Here is a 17,580-nt window from a genome sequence, read left to right as displayed (position 1 = left end):
TGTTCAAGCTTCATTTTCAGCAATAATATACTAGCCCCTGGTCCCTAAATTGGGGTGCATCAGAGACTCAGCCACCTGTCCCACCTGTGCTGCTAGGGTTTGCGCGCAGCTCCCCCTGCAGTTCCCATCACTGTGTCGCTCAGAGCACAGTAGTACACAGCTGAGTCTGACTCTTGCACTGAGGCTTTCTCCAAGTGGAAAGAAGATGTTTCTTTATCGTATGTGGCTTCAAATCCTTTGTAACTTCCCTTGTCTTTGGCTACTGTGGCTTTCAGGAGAAGCTGTAGACCTTTGTTAGCATATTGGACATACCAGAAAAGGGCAGGGTACTGTGTGGTAGTGTAGGAACAGTTCACAGTCAGAAAAGTCCCTTCAAAGAGGGCTATTTGGCCTTCTGTCTGGGTCACTGAGTCTCCATTGCTTCTACCTGAAAAATATAACATTTTTATGTTACCAGGGGTATAAGGTGGTTCTAGAAAAATTGCTAGAAAGGTTCATTAATTAATAGAAAAATTCTAGAATATATAGGACAATCACTATTAGATACTATACTGAAATAATAGAATAAAAGTCTCAGAGATTTAAGTTTCATTCTACTTACCAAATAGTAAGAATATAATAATCACTGATCTTGGAGAAACATTCATCTTTAAAACCTCTGTTGCTCTTGAGTCTTAGTGCGAGGATAGGTTAAATTTACAGTAAAAGGCTCAATGTGACCTTCATAAAATAAGCAGGAAGCATACGTGTGTTAGAAAGATGCACCCTCTTGTGGGCAATCCTAAACACAGATGTTTTCCTGTCTCCTCCCCAAAATCAGACCTATATCTTCATTTCTGACGCTGCATCTAAAATATCTGTTATCCATAAGATGCTGCCTTGTAAATAAACAAAAATACTAGTATATTCATAAGTTTATTCCCCCCATAGTACATGGTCCTACATGGAAACTGCATAATATGATATTCTTGAGAATAATTAGTTTTTACCATTAGTTCCTTAATTAGAAATTTTTTCTTATGAGTCAATGATTATATATACAGGAGTGGCATCCACTTCCTAAACAACATGCCTCCAGAAACTCTATGAACTTTGATAAATGTCGATAGTTGTAGAGGGGCTTCAGACTTTTTGTCCATAGGGTTATTATGAGTTGTGTTCAACTTGAAGGCAATCAACAACAACTATGTATACATAATATCTTTTGTAAGGATTCGCACAAAGCTAGTTCCTCTGAAGTAGAGGTTAAAATATGTTCCAAATATTCAACATTTCTAAACTGTGTTACCACATCACCATCTATAACATCAACCCTTGCTCCCCTAAGTACTCCCACTCTGATTTTTGGGCTCTTTGATTCATTGAATTGTCTCAGAGAGCTCACAAACCATCAGGAAATGGAATCAATTTTTTTCTCATTTTCTTTATTCATTGTCTAACTTCTGCAAGTTAGTTGAAAAGTAACGGCACAGATTTGCCATTTGAAATTTCTCATTTGATTCCCTTGCTGCTGTTTACATGAATGTTTATTGAGGATCTACATAAAATTAAATCTCCTTGACAGCATCAATCTTTTATCTCTTTATCCTGATGTTGCTTATTTTTTTGTTTGCTTTACATTAAATAGAACAGAAGGTTCTAGTATTTACTCTTTATCACCACATGGGTATTGAACTGATAGGCAACATTTTAATGGATGAATAAAAGCTTGAAACTGTCAACAACTTCATCTTATTTGCATCCACAATCAACACTCTTGGTACCAGCATTCAGAAGATCAGAACATGCATTGCACTAGGAAAGCCTGCAGTCAGGTACCTCTTCAAATTTTTTGAGAAGTAATGTTATCAGTTTTAGGACTAAGGCATATCTGATTCAAGCCATGGTCTTTTCAACTGGACAATGAATAAGGATGACAGAAGAATTGGTGCCTTTCCTGTGATGTGGGAGAATCTGACTGGTGGCCCCAAAGGTGTTGGTTGTGGATCCAAGTATAATGAAATCAATGGCAATTTAAATCTTTCCTCCATCTATCAAGATGTTGCTTATCAGTGTTGGAGAAGAGCTCTGAGTATCACATGGACTCCTGAGAACAGATATATCTTTGAGAAAGTACAGTCAGAGAGCTCCTTGTAAAGAAAGATGATAAAGTTTTATCTCACATAGTTGGGTATGTTGTTAGAAGAGGCTATTCCTTGTAGAGGGACATCATGTTTGGAAAGAAATAGGAAGATCCTTCACCAGATGAATTAGCACAAAGACTTCAGACTCAAGTATGTCAGAAATTATGAGGATGGTACAGAATAGAATGGAGTTCAGCTCTATTGTTCACTGGGTCACTATGTTGTACTTGACTGAAAATCACCTAACAACAATTCTACCTGAGATCTAAACAGAATATAAATGCAAACAGAAATATAGAAGGACCAGTCATACTTTCCTTGATCTACATTATTTTTATTTTTTAGTCAGGCTTGTCCCTTCTGTTCTCCACAAACTTTCATTCCCCTGAAGGAATCTATTTTCCTCACACTGTGCTCATAATAAGATGAATGTTGTGAGGGATTGTAGCAATAGGTTTAAAGGGAATATTTCAGGGCTACGTGATCAATGACAAAAATTGTTTAAGATACAGCTTATAATAGAATCTTTTATAACAACTGATCTTTAAGAAAATAGAAGCTGGGCTTCAGAGAATTGGACTTAGTCAAGAATCAGTCAAAATACTAAAAACAAACCAAAGTATATCAAGTAATACTAAATTTAATATAAAAATTAAATACACAACCACTGAAAAGGCTAATGAAATAAAAATTTAAAGAACTAACTCCAAGAAATTATGAAGTCTAATGAATCCACTATCTAGAACACCAAAGTGAGCTATTTTTAGGAGAAAATCCAGAAGCCAAACAAGACCTTTTCTGGTACCTGAACACAGCAAGTCCATGAGAACCAAAATATGACTTTGAGTCTATCTCAAAGGAATTTAAAAACCCTCTTGAGAATAAATTTGATGCACTGAACACTAATGACTATAGACAAGATGAGCTGTAGGAGGACATCATCCATGAAGAAAGCAAAAGGAACAAAGACAGGAAAAACAATAAAAGATTAAAATAGATGTCCAAAGAGAATCTGAAGCCTGCACTAACTATAATGTAGTCGTGTTGTTTTTAGGTGCCATTGAGTTGAGTACGACTCATAACAACCCTGTGAACAGCAAGTCTGAACCACGTCCTATCTCATGCCATCCTCATCATCTCTGACATACTCGAACCCATTACTGCAGTCACTGTGTTGATCCATCTCATTGAGGATCTTCCCCTCTTTTGCTGACCCTCTCTCTACCTTTCCAAGAATCATATCTCTTTCCAAGGAATAGATTCTCCTAGAAACATACCCCAAATATGTGAAGGGAAGTTTCACCATCCTTGCCTCCAAGGAGAGCTTTGACTTCACTTTTTCCAAGGCATATCTATTTGGTTTTTTTGGTTTTGTTTTTTTGCAAACCACGGAATATTCAGATACTCTTCTCCAACACAACTCAAAGGCATCAATTCTACTGTTATCCTTATTCATTGTCCAACTCTCATAGCCACAGCAAGTGATTATAAAGACCATTGTTCCTCAGTAATTTGGAGAAATCCCTCACAGTAGATTTGCCCCATGCAATACATCTCTTGTCTGCTGACACCAAGGGGGTGGATTGTGAATCCAAGTATAATGAAATAACTGACAATTTCAGTCTTTTCTCCATATATTATGATGAGAATTTTTGTCTTCTTGATGCTGAAAATGTTGTTTTTAGGTGCCATCGAGTCAAGTATGACTCATAGCGACCCTATGAACAAAAGATCTGAACCCAGTCCTGTCCTGTACCATCCTCACACCTCCTGATACACAAGAGCCCATTGCAGCAGTCACTTTGTCAGTCCACCTGGTTGAGAGTCTTCCTCTCCTTCACTGACCCTCCATGATTCCCAACATCATGTCCCTCTCCAAGGAATAGCAATATGTCCAAAGTATTTTAGGCAAAGCCTCATCATTCTTGCCTCCAAAGAGTACTCTAGCTGCACCTACTCCAGGACATATCTATTCATTCTATTGGTCATCCACAGGATGTTCAATGTTCTTCTCCAATGCCACAACTCAAAGGCATCAATTCTTTTTTCTCTCATCCTTATTCATGTCCTGGTCTCAGATGCATAGCTAGTAATCAGAAAGACTGTCACCTGAATCAAACACACCTTAATCCTCAAAGTGACATTACTACCCTTCAATAATTTGGAAAGGTCCCTAACTGCAATTTTCCCAATGCAATGCATCTCCTTATTTCCTGACTGCTGATACCATGGGTGTTAATTGTAGATCCCAGCAAGATGAAGCCGTTGACATTTTCAATCTCCTCTTTATCCATCATAACACTGCTTCTTGGTCCAGTGGTAAGAATCTTTGTTTTCTTGATATTGAGACACAATCTATACTGAAGGCTGTAGCCCTTAATCTTCTGCAACAAGTGCTTCAAGTCTTCCTCACTTATAGCAAGCAAGGTTGTGTCATCTGCATAATGCAGGTTATTGATTAATCTCTCTCCAATCCTGATGCCACACTCCTCTTTGTAGAGTTCAGCTTCTTAGATAATTTACTCAGCATGTAGTATGAACAGGTATGGAGATAGAATATATCCCTGATGCACTCCTTTCCCAATATCAAACCATGCAGTGTTCCCCTGCTCTGTTCACATGACAGCCTCTTAGTCCAGGTATAGGTTCCTCCTGAGTACAATCAAGTGCTCTGGGATTCCCATTATTTTAATGTCAGCCACAACTTGTCATGATCCACACAGTTAAACACTTTTGTATAGTCAATAAAGCACAAATAGACATTCTTCTTGTATTCCTTACTTTCAGCCAGGATCCATCTGACACCAGCAATGATATCTCTGGTGCCATGAAATCCTGCTTGAACTTCTGGCAATTCCCTACCTATGTACTGTTCCAACCATTTTTTAATGATCTTCAGCAGTATTTTGTTTGCATGTGATATCAATGATATTGTTTGATAATTTCCACGTTCAGTTAGATTACCCTCCTTGGGAATAGGAACAAATATGGACATCTTCTAATCTATTGGCCAGCCATCCTCAAAATTTCCTGGCATAAACTGATGATTGCATCCAAGGCTGCCTCTGTTAATTGAAACAAGTAAATTGGTATCTCATCAATTCCTGGGGCCTTACTTTTTGCTAATGCTTTCAATGCAGCTTCCACTTTCTCTTTCTTTATCATTAGCTCCTATTCATATGGTACTTACTGAAATTTTTCAGTGTCAATCAATTCTTTCTGGTAGAGTGACTCTGTATATTCATTCCATCTTCTTTTGATGCTGATTAAAACAAACTAGGAAGCAGAATGAGCCATATACTTCCTAAATAAAAGGATTTTGAAAATCCTACGAACACTAAACAAAGAGGAGAGTTACAGTAGAGTAGTGGTAGAGCTCAGATTGGAAGTCAGTTGAAGTGGGAGAAATCAGTATCAACCATTGTTTAACAATTGGTATATGGAATGTTCACAGCCTGAATTTTGAAAGACTACAAATTGTTAAAAATGAAATGGAATACATGAATATCAACATACTAGGCAATAGTGAGATGTGATGGACCAGCAACGGCCACATATGTTATACTATGCAGGAAATGAGAAACAGAAGAAGAATGATGCTGCATTCATAGTCAAAAAGTCAATTTCAAGATCTATCTTGAAATTTGATGTTTTGAGAGATAGGACAATATCCATATGCATACAAGGAAGATTCATTAATGACTATTATAAGTATAGTTTCTATATCTAATGCCAAAGGAAAGAAATTGAGAATTTTTATCAAATTTTGCAGTCCTAAGTTGACTGAACATGCAATCAGGCTGTGTTAATGATAATTGGTGACTGGGATGCAAAAGTAGGAAACAGTGAAGAAGGAACAGTAGTTGGAAAATATGGGCTTGAAGGGAGCTCTGGTGGCCAAGTGGCAAGAAGCTGCACTGCAATCCCAGAGGCATGCAGTTTGAATCCACCAGATGCTCTGCTGGAGAAGGAGGGGCAATCTCCTCCTATACCAGTCAGATCCCATTTGACAGTACACACACAAAATTAATAAAATAAAAATTAAAAAAAATTTAAAAAGAGAAAGTATGGGCTTGGTGATAGAAATGAGGCTAGAAAAAAATTGAATTTTGTATTTATAATGATTTATTCATTACAAATACTTTTCTAAAAGACACAAAAGATGACTTTACACATGCATTTCACCCAATGGGCTGCACAGAAATCAGATTGGCTACATTTGTGGAAGAAATCATTGGAGAAGCTCAGTATCAGCAGTCAAAACTAGTCCAGGGGCCGACTGTGGGTCAGATAATCAATTACTCATACGTAAGTTCAAACTGAGAATGAAGAAAATTAAAATAAGTTCACAGGAACCAAGATAGGATCTTGAATCAATTTCGTCAGAATTTCAGAACCATCTTAAGACTCATAAAATACCAATGATAGAAGGCAAGATGAGTTGTGGGATGATATCAAGGATATCATCCATGAAGAAAGCAAACCGTCATTACAAAAACAGAGGAGAAAGAAAAAATAAAAATGGATGTCAGAAGCATTGCAACGTCAAGAAGGCAAAGATAAAGGAAAAGATGTCAAAGTGAAAGAGCTGAACAAATTATTTCAAAGGGCAGCTCAAGGACAAACCAAGCTGGAATTGGAGAATAAAAAGAGAATAACTTACTCTGCATTTCTCAAGCTAAAAGAACTGAAAACAAATTTAAGCCTAGTATCACAATGTTGAAAGATACTATGGACAATATATTGAATGACCCAGAAAGCATCAAAAGAAGATGGAGAGAAGGGCATTACATAGTGATTAATGGTACAATAGATCAAGTAGACATAACCTTGGTCAATATTTATACAACAAATATTAGACCTGAAAAATGCATAAAACAATGATTAACAGATTGAAGAAAGAAATAGCATCACAACAGTGGTAGGAAACTTCAACACACCACTATCACCCAAGGAAGATCAACTCAAAAGTAACTCAATAAAGATGCAGAAGATATAAACTATACAAATCAGCCAACTCGAACTTGTGGATGTATTTGGGGTACTGTACCCAACTAAAACTCAATTCATTTTCTTCCAAAGTACACAGGGTACATTCTCCAGAATCACTCACATATTAGGACTCAAAGTAAGCCTCAACAAATTAAAAAATATTGAAATAATATAAAGTATCTTCTCAGACCACAATGCCATAAAAATAGAAATTAACCAAAGAAGGGTAAAGCTTATAAAACCATCCATGTGGAAACTAAATAACTCTCCACTAGGCCAGGATTAGGTTATAAAACAAATAAAGAATGAAATAAAAAAATTTCTTTACATAAATAATAAGAGGTTCCAGCCTCATTATAGCAAACAGTTCCACTGAGAGAAGGGACGAGGATTAAATGAAGACACAGAGAGGCTACCAGCTGATGGTGGATAGCAAAGTTTATTACTGAGCTCCTGTCTTATATTCTTTTTGCAGTGAACAGAAAAACAACTCAGCCTCAAGGTTGACAATACATTTGTTCTGATTTATGAGCCACCTGCTAGCAAGGCTTCTAATTAGCAAGCAAGGCCATCAGAAGTGAAGTATAAACAGAGTCTTTAGGGAGGGACATACCACTCTGCACATCCCTGCTTGGCCTTGGGGTTCAAGGAACGGTTAAACTTGTTTTTGCTCCCCTTCAAACATCTGCACATTTGAACTTGGCTTAAAATGGCTACTTGCACAAAATGGCTGTGTCATTCTTACTTTTTAACATCCTACTTCCTTGAGTTGTTTACTGTCAAGCAGATGCTATAGCCAAGATGGAGTTAGTCTTGCTGGTCTTATGGTACAGGGCTAATCTTGCTTTACAAGTTAGTCAGGCCCCAACAAAATAAAAAGGAAAATACAACGTACCAAAAATCTCTGTGATACAGCTAAGGCAGTCCTCAGAGAGCAGTTCATAGCAATAAGCACAGACATGAAAGAGAGAGAGAGAGAAAGAGAAAGATAGATCAATGATATAACTCAACACCTTCATCAAATAGAAAAAGAACAATCTAACCCAACAGCCTCTAGAAGAAGAGAAATTACAAGAACAAGAGGTGAAATCAATGAGATAGAAAACAAAACATAATTGAAACCATCAATAAGATAGGAGCTGGATTTTCAAAATAGTCAATAAAATTGACAAACCACTGGCAAACTTAACAAAGGGGAGGGGGGAAGAAGACACATAACTTGATTAAGAAATTATAGAGGTGACATCACAACATAACCAGATGAAATTAAATTGATAATATTATAATACTATGAAAATCTATACTCTGATAAATTTGAAAACCTAGGGGAAATGGACAAATTCCTTGAAACTCTTGCCCTACCCAGATTGACAAAGACACATGTAGAATACTTGAACAGACCCATCACAAAAAAATAAAAAAAATTAACAGGTCATAAAAAGACTTCCCCATAAGAAAAGTCCTGGACCAGATGACTTCACAGCTGAATTCTATCAAACATTCAGAGACGATCTAACACCAATTTTATTTAAATTATTTCAAAAAATTGAAGGAACACTCCCAGAGTCATTCTATGAAGCAATGGTAACCCTAATATCAAATATCAAAACCAGACAAAGATATTACCAAGAAAAAACCTTACAGCCCAATATCTCTCATGAATATAGATGCAAAAATCCTTAACAAAAGCCTAGTCAATATAATCCAAAAGCACATTAAAAAAAAAAGAAAGAAATTCATCATGACCAACTGGAATTCATGAGGTATGGAAGGATGGTTCAACATTAAAAATAATAATAACAAGAACCACATATTCATAGCAATTGATGCAGAAAAGGCATTTGACAAAATCCAATACTCCTTCCTGAGAAAGAGTGGAATGGAAGAGAATTTCCTCAACATAGTGAAAAGTATGTATGCCAAACCAAGAGCTAATGTCATTTTCAATGGAGAAAAACTGAAAGCATTTTCTTTCAAACAGGAACCAGATAAGAATACCACTGTCACCACTTCTATTTAATATTGTATTGGAAGTGCTTTCTAGGGCAATACAAAAAGAGAAGAAAATAAAAGGTATCCAGATTGGCAAAGAGATGGTTAAACTATCGCTATATGCAAATGATATGATAGTATACATAGAAAACTCCAAGGACTCAACAACAACAAAAAAAACAAACAAATAAAAACTGTTAGAGCTAGTAGATCAATTTAGTAGAGTGGCAGGATATAAGATCAATATCTAAAAATCATTGGCTTCCTCTACAATACCAAAGAGCAATCAGAGAAGGAAGCCAAGAAAACAATACTATTTACAATAGCCAGCCACAAATTGAGATACTTGGGAGTGAACCTACCTAGGGACATGGCAGAAAAGACCAGTACAAAGAAAACTACAGAACATTCCCCTGAGACACAATAATGGGGAAATGTGCCCTGTTCATGGATAGGAAGACTCACTACTGTGAAAATTACAATCCTACCAAAAGCAATCTACATGTTTAATGCAATCCCAATCCAGATAACAAATTCATTTTTCAAGGAGATCAAAAGGGAAATTGTCAAGTTTATTTGGAGAGGAAAGAAACCCTGAATAAGCAAAGCACTTATGAAAAATAAAAATGATGTTTCCTCAAAAAGCTGAACACAGGAATTGCATATGACCCAGCTATTCCAGTGCTTGGAATATATGCTGAGAAAGTGAGAACTGAGGCACAAATGGAGACTTGTAGACCAATGTTCATAGCAGCATTACTAACCATTGCAAGAACATGGAAACATTACAATTATCCAACCACAATCAAATGAATAAAGAAATTACCATTTGACCCAACAATTCCACTACTGGGAATATACCCTAAATAAGCCAGAACTGCCACCCAAGCAGATGCATGCTTTATTGCTGCTTTGTTCACAATAGCAAAGAGTTGGAAACAGCCCAAATGCCCATCAAAAAATGAATGATAGAAAAGCTGTGGTATATTCACACAATGGAATATTATGCAGCACTGAAAAACCAAGAACTCTGAAGTATTACACAAAATGGGTGACCATGGAGGACATTATGCTGAGTGAAATATCTCAGTCAAAAAAAGATAAATACTGTATAATGTCAGTTATAGAATAGAACTGATATGGGGGTTGAGGGAAACTAAGAAAAGAGGGGATAAATAATGTACATGGCATTGAAACAGACGAGGAAGAAAACTGTATAAAAGGAACATATGAATAGGTATTATTGGCATGACAAGAGTTCAGAATAGTAGTTGCATAGTAAAGTAGTCCAGGGGTGGGATGGGGAGAACGAACTGTATAACAATGAAAGAACTTTTTTTTCCAAAGAAAAAAGTGATCTGGGGAGGTGGGCAGGGAGGAAAATGAGTGTGGCTGTCAGTTCACCAGCAACTTAACAGTGACACCCTGATGGCAGTTAGCATGACAGAGATACACCACTCTGGGAGAGGATCAGAGTCAATCCAGCTCAATTTTATTGGGATCTGCAGTGCACTTACATAAATAGGAAGGCAGGATAGGGTAGACTTACAGATGTGGGACATGTGGATTGGTTAGGAGAACCTCAGCCTTGTGCACTCCCAGACCAACAGATGTGGCAGCCGTCTTCCCAGGTGGCCAACTTTCTCAAGCTGGTACAGCCAAACACAGGGGAGCTTTCTCTACCCCATATTAAAGAACATTGGGAGGCTTGCACTTATTTGGAGCTGAGGCAATATGTCCTGGCCAGAGACCCTTCCTTCCCAACATCCCATAACAAATGAGCAACAGAGAATGAATGGAACTCCAAGTTCTTTATAAACTTACAGTAAAATATCAATTTTTTTTAAAAAAAGAAAAATATTGTGGTACATTCACACAATGGAACACAACACAGAATGCAGGAGCAATGATTTTGTAAATCACTACCTAAACTGGGAGGGACTGGAAGGCATTATGCTAAGTGAACTAACTCAGTCCCATAAGGGCAAATACTGTATAAAACCATTATTGTAGAAATAGAAAGATAACCAGTAAAATGTGTATGAGGATCCAAGGGTCGGGGGTGAGGTTAAGAGCAGAGCAGGAGGGAGGATAGGTAGGGGGATAATCCCAGGATCACACAATTGAATGGGCAGAGGAAGAAGTGGGTAAAGGAAATGGGAAAGATATGTTGTGTAAGGCAATGTATATAAACATTGTAAGTAAATCAATTTAAAATAAAAATTTTATTTAAAATAATAATACAACCTTGACCTTTAATACTTAGAGGGCCTTAGCAACAGATTTATTCAGTGCAACACATCATTTAATATTTTAATGTCTAGCTCCATAGTCATTTATTCTGACTCCAATATAATGAAATATTTGGCATTTTCAATCTTCCCTTTCTTTATCAGAATGTTGTTTATTAACCTAGTTGTAGAGAGGATAGTCTGAAAAACAAAACAGATTAAATAGGCACAAATATATTAAGAATAATTTTACATTTTTTTCCTCATTTCCAGCAGTCTTTCAAATGTGTATACCACTAGTAGTCCTTAGCACTGTGATTTAAAAATTAAGGAGAATAGATTGAGGTTAACAATTACAGTTTGCTTGGCTCCACAACCAACACTCTTTTAACACCAGCAGTCAGGAAATCAAAACAAATTGCACTGGGAAAATCTGCTGTTATGGACATTTCCAGAGCACTGAGAAGTAATGATGTCAGTCTAGAGACCAAGATGTGCCTGATCCAGGCCATGACCTTTGTAATTATAGGCTGTGCATCAGAGAGATGGACAATGACAGAAGGATGATGAAAGAAAAATTGATGCCTTTGAGTTGTGGTGCTGGAGAAAAGTCTTGAACATACCATGAACCACCGAAAAAACAAATAGGTCTGTCTTGGAGAGGGTGAAACTAAGTTTCTCCTTGGAAGCTAGGATTTTGAAGCTCTGTCTCACATTCTTTGGGCATGTGGCCAGGAAGGACAGATCTTTAGAGAAAGACATCATGCTTGGAAGAGTGTAGGGGAATACCTCAGATGAGATGGATTGATCCAGTAACTGGGGCAATGGGGGGTAAGGGTGTAGGAAGCAGTGAGACTGGCTCAGGAGAGGGCAGGTTTCAGAACTCTTAAACATAGGGTCATTGTAAGTCACAGATGACTTAATGGCATATAAAAACAACTAATATTCCCTTTACCTAAAATAAATGATTGCAAAAAAATCCATTTTTTATTTCCTTTAAAGTTTAATCTCTATTTATCATCACGAAGTACATAACTAAAAAATTCAACCTCTTTTCTCTTTAAAATCCTCATTAGCCTCAAAGACTTGAGAGACATTGTTTTTGTTGTTATGTACCATTGAGCCAACTACAACTCACAGCAATCCTATTATGAATAATATCTATGAAACTTGCCCTCTGATCCTGAATCTGAGCTGACCTTACTGTCTCCAAGATACCTGACCTCATTGCCACAGTCACTGTCATTTCATCTAGTCCATGATCTTTCTCTCTTGTACTGGCCTCTACCCTCTCAAGCACAATATCCTCTCCAAGGACTGGCCTTCCCTGACAACAAAGTATGTGAGAGTTTATCACACTAATTTTTTATATTTTTATATGAATTTTCAGAAATTAACATGGAAAGAACCAGAGCCTATTTTTATCATTGGACAAAATAAAACAAACTTGTTTAAAAACAAGTGGAATTTGACACCTAGATTTAGTGTCTCTTCTCTCCTTAGCAGTCTTTAAAGAGATACAAAGGAATTGAATCATTCCCCATTATGCAATATTCCCAGTAATTTATTAAAGTTCATATGAGTATGCCATGTTCTACATCACTCTTCATCCCAATAATGCCTACCTAAATCAAGCATTTAAAAATAAGAAGAAATCACCCAAAGCAGAAAAACCAGGAAGACTCTTGTCATTGCTATGTGCCATCAAGTCACTATATGATATATAGATATAGATAATATAGATATAGATGTATGATAGCAATACCATGTACAACAGCTCTAAACGCTGCTCTATCATGAGCCAACTTCATTGTCTCTGACACACCTATCTCCTTTACCCCAGTCACTCAGTCAATCCACCTAATCCAGGGTCTTCCTCTCTTGCACTGTCCCTCCACCCTCCCAAGCATGACGTCCCTCTCCAAGGACTGATCCCTCCTTGCAACATGTGCAAAGTATGCAGTCACACAGAGCTTCAAAATTCTTGCCTCCAAGGAGCAACATGATTTCACCCCCTCCAGCACGAACCTGTTTGGGTCGTGGTGCTAGAGAAGAGTATTGAATATAGCACGGACTGCTAGGATAAACAGGTTTGTCCTGAAGAGGGTGCAAAAAGACTAGAGAAGAAATATTTCAAAATTACCAAGTTGGAAGGATGGCATGTTTTGAAGGAGGGAAACCTACAAAAGGAGCTCACCCTTTCCCATCTATTACTTCAAGAGAAAATGGAGTGAAGTCTCTCTCAGGGAGGAGTGATAGGGAATGGCAAAGGACACACTGACAAAGGAGATTAATCAGAACTGGCTTTGACAAGCACTGTGGCAATTGGACAATTAAAACAGACATTAGGGGGGTGGGAGAAGAACGAACTGGGGAGGAGGGTAGAGAAAACTGTGCAACAATGAATGAATGAAACCCCAAAATCTCTGTAAATGTTCACTAAAACTAATAAAATTTAATAATAATTTAAAAAAAAAAGATAAAATGGAGAACGAAAAATAGAACTCTGCTATGGCATACAACAGTTCCTATATCCAGCCTTCTAAATGTTGTCACTCCCAACTATGTGGACTCGGCAAATCCCTATTTACTTGCATACTACGTGATATGAATATCATGAAATCCACTATATATTAATTCAACATCTTTCACATGGACTTAGTGCTCCTTATTGTCTCAGGAAGTTTGTGATCAGCTCCCTCTGCAGGCCCCAGCACTGTGTCACTCACAGCACAGAAGTACTCAGCAGAGTCGCTCCAGCCAGCAGAGTGTTTCTTCAGGTTGAAAGAAGATTCACTTTTCTTAAATTCAGCCTCAAAACCATTGAGACCTTTAACCCGGGTTTCCCCGGCATAGTACTTGAGGAGATACTGGAAGCCTTGGCTGGGGTAATTGGCGTACCAGTAAAGATAAGGAGTTCCACTATAAGAAAAGTTGCACTTCAATTCCAGTGAGGATCCTTCGGACACAGAGACTTGGACTTCAGGCTGGGTCACTGACTGGGCTCCGATCTGTCCTGCAAAATCAATATAATATATGTGAACACCGCACAGACTTAACTGTGAAAAGTGTTCTCATTCAGAGTCTGTAGAAATAGAGACCATGCTGAAATTCTACTTACTCAGGCCAAAATTCATCCCTAATACTGTCACGAGCAGCAGCTGCATGGTTAAGCAGTGGAGACACCTGTGCTTTTTTTCCCTGGAAGATCTCTGAGCAAGCAGAAAAGTAGCTGTGGAATCTAAGCTCTTCAAAATAGAAGCTATGGGAAAGTGGAAAAGCTTCCTCACTTAGATAAAAATACAAATATTGCTCAGATGAGACTGCATGCTCTGTAATTTCTGTCTTGCCCTGTGTTCCTGACCGAAAATAATTCAACTGGGAGGGAGTTCCACAGCATGCTGCCGGAAGGAGGGGCTGAACCTATGAGGCTGATTTTCCAGCAGAAACCAGATCTCTAGATTGTGCAGCATTGCCCTCTTGAGGCCAGGCACAGAATCAAGGATCCGGCGTCACACAGAGCAGCTTGGTGAGTTCCTTAATGTTATGTTTTCTAAAGAAATCTACTTAGTGTAGAATTTAAGCAATTCAAACTCACCAGACCTCCAAGGGAGAAAGTATCATCCCATTAAAGACGTGTAAGTGGAGGGCTACCCATGAGTCAAAGCCGACTTGACAGCAGTGGGTGTATGACTTCTGTTTTTTAAATTATTAGATTAAAACTCCCATACATTATGTTTCTTCCTTTCCAAAACTTGTGATGGTACTTTATTCTGTTGACCTTGCCCTTGTGGCTAGCACCAGGTGCAGGGCAGGGCAGCAGTAGCATGGGATGCTAACACTCAGAGAAAAACGAACAGTTTTTTCTCATTTTGTGTGGTGGATCAGGAAAATAAGATTGAAAATTGTATCTCATTTAAAACTCCAATTAAAAACTATGTACAATGCCCAGTCAAATGTTTACCCTAATGTTTACAAAGCAAACTAGATCTTTGGTTTTGTCTTATGATCATTTTCTTCTTATTTAGAAAAAGGAAATTCTATTTTTCTTTAAAATGGGGAAAACAATGTAATTGTAATCCCATGAGTTTTTGTTATATCATGTCAGTCTGGAGACTAAGGTTTTGCCCGATACAGCCCATGGACTTTGCAATCACTCGCTATGTATCAGAGATCTGGATAATGACTAGGGATGATAGAAGGAGAATTGATGACTTTGAGCTGTGATTCTGGAGAAGAATATTGAATATACCATGGACTGCAAAGAGAACAAACAAGTTAGTGCTGGAGAGAGTTAAACCAGGCTATTCCTTGGAGGCAAGGATTCTGAAGCTCTGTCTGACATACTTTGGATAAGTTGCAAGGCGAGATCAGTCCTTGGAGAGGGACGTCTTGGTTGGGAGGGTGGAGGGACAGCACAAGAGAGGAAGACCCTGGATTAGGTGGATTGATTCAGTGACTAGGTTAATGGGGGTAGATGTGTCAGAGGCAATAAGATTGGCACAGGACAGAGCAGGGTTTTGGGCTGTTGTACATAGGGTCACTATGAGTCACAAGCAACTCAACAGCACATAACAACAACAATTGACATATATAAAGGTATACTCAAGCCTATTATCCTTAACCAAAACCAGAAACTTTTCATTACATTGAAGGGCCTATAGTGACTACAACATGAGCTTCAACAGGGCAGAGACTGTGATGATAGCTCTCAATAGGCAGTGTTTTGATCTGTTGCTCACAGTATCACTATGAGACATAGTAAACTGTTCGATGTCCAGTCACAGCTGATTCACAGGTGAGACTCATCACATTTCCAGAGGCAGTAAATCACATGGTAAGAGTAGGTGGCACCTAAAAACAACAACAGAGCCTCACTATACATAGGACCTCTATGGAAATGTAAAACCATTTAAATGATCCTCTGACGTGTAGTTGATCGAATCTATATGCATTAGATGAGTGATTGCTACAGGCCATTAACTTTATTAGACAGTGCTGAATAATAAAGAATGCAAAGCACGGCAGACTTCCCTTCAAGGAGTTATGAAGAAAAAGATTTGCTGTTGCTTTTAGGTGCCATCAAGAAAATCCCAACTCCTATAGATCCAAGGTGTAATGGAATGTACCCTCCTCACAATCATTGTGTAAGTCACATGTTACAACCACTCATTGAAGGTTTTCTTCTTTTTCCCTGACCTGCTGTTTTATCAAGCACAATGTCCTTATTTAAGGATTAGTACCTCCAGATAATGTATCCAAATATGTGAGGCAACAGCTAGCCATCATCACTTTTAAGGAGTGTTCTGGCTAACATCTTCCAAGACAAATTTCATTCTTATGGCAGTCTGTCGAGGAACTCTGTGATAGAGTTATGTGTTTTACTGTTGTTATCTGTAAGGTTGGAGTTCAAATCTACCAGCTTCTCCATAGAAGAAAGATAGACAGCCTTCTCCAATAAGTATTGACGGCCTCAGAACCCTGATGGAAGGCCATTCTGAGTCACAATTGACTGGATGGTAGTGGGTGTACAGTCCATGGTACACTCAATATTCTTCACCAGCACCATAATTCAAAGACAGAAATTCTTTCAAGGTTTTCTTTATTCATTGTCCAGCTTTCACATGGATATGTTGCTATTGTTTTTAGTGTTTGGTGTCAGCCTAACAACATACTCGAGTCGAATATGACTCTTAGTAACCCTATGGACAACAGATCTGAACCTTATCCTATTCTGTATAAACCTTTTTATCTCTGACACATTTGCACTCATTGCTGCAGTCGTGGTGTCAATTCATTTCAGTGAGGGTTTTCTCATCCTTTCTTGAGATTGGGAAAAAATATGAATCTCTTCCAGTCATCTGGCCAAGCAGCTGTCTTCCAAATTTCCTGACATAGCTCGTGAGCAAGTGTAGGCTGCATCTGCTAGTTGAAACATGTTGCTTGGTTTCCCATTGATTGCTACAGACTTTTTTTCCCCTCAGTGCCTTCAGTACAGCTTGAACTTCCTTCATTACTATTGGCTCTTGTTCATATGGCATGGGCCATTTTGACCCAGAAAATCACATGATCTATTACTGCAGGAATGAAAAAGAAGAATGGTGTTGTATTCATAGTTAAAACAGACAATTCCACTTCCATAATAGCTTGCCCCTGGAAACCCTATGAACTTGGAGAGCGGATGAAAGGCACCCAAGCGTCAAGGACTCTCCTTCATAGGGTCGCTCGACGGCACTTAACAA

The 17,580-nt window shown here is 38.1% G+C and overlaps 1 gene segment (V, D, J or C); it reads right to left on the bottom strand.

Annotated features, from left to right (window-relative positions):
- Positions 1-92: 92 nt before the first annotated feature.
- Positions 93-14,505, bottom strand: LOC102843889. The segment is given in 3 exon segments: positions 93-427; positions 14,064-14,354; positions 14,460-14,505. Coding segments are annotated over 3 exon segments (672 nt in total).
- Between the last annotated feature and the right edge of the window lie 3,075 nt (positions 14,506-17,580).

The sequence above is a fragment of the Elephantulus edwardii genome, unplaced genomic scaffold, assembly GCF_000299155.1.
Source record: "Elephantulus edwardii isolate Elephantulus edwardi_28Jun2011 unplaced genomic scaffold, EleEdw1.0 scaffold00026, whole genome shotgun sequence".
In the NCBI taxonomy this organism is placed as follows: Eukaryota; Metazoa; Chordata; class Mammalia; order Macroscelidea; family Macroscelididae; genus Elephantulus; species Elephantulus edwardii.
Note: the sequence above shows the minus strand (reverse complement) of the source record. Positions and strands in the feature narration are given on the sequence as shown.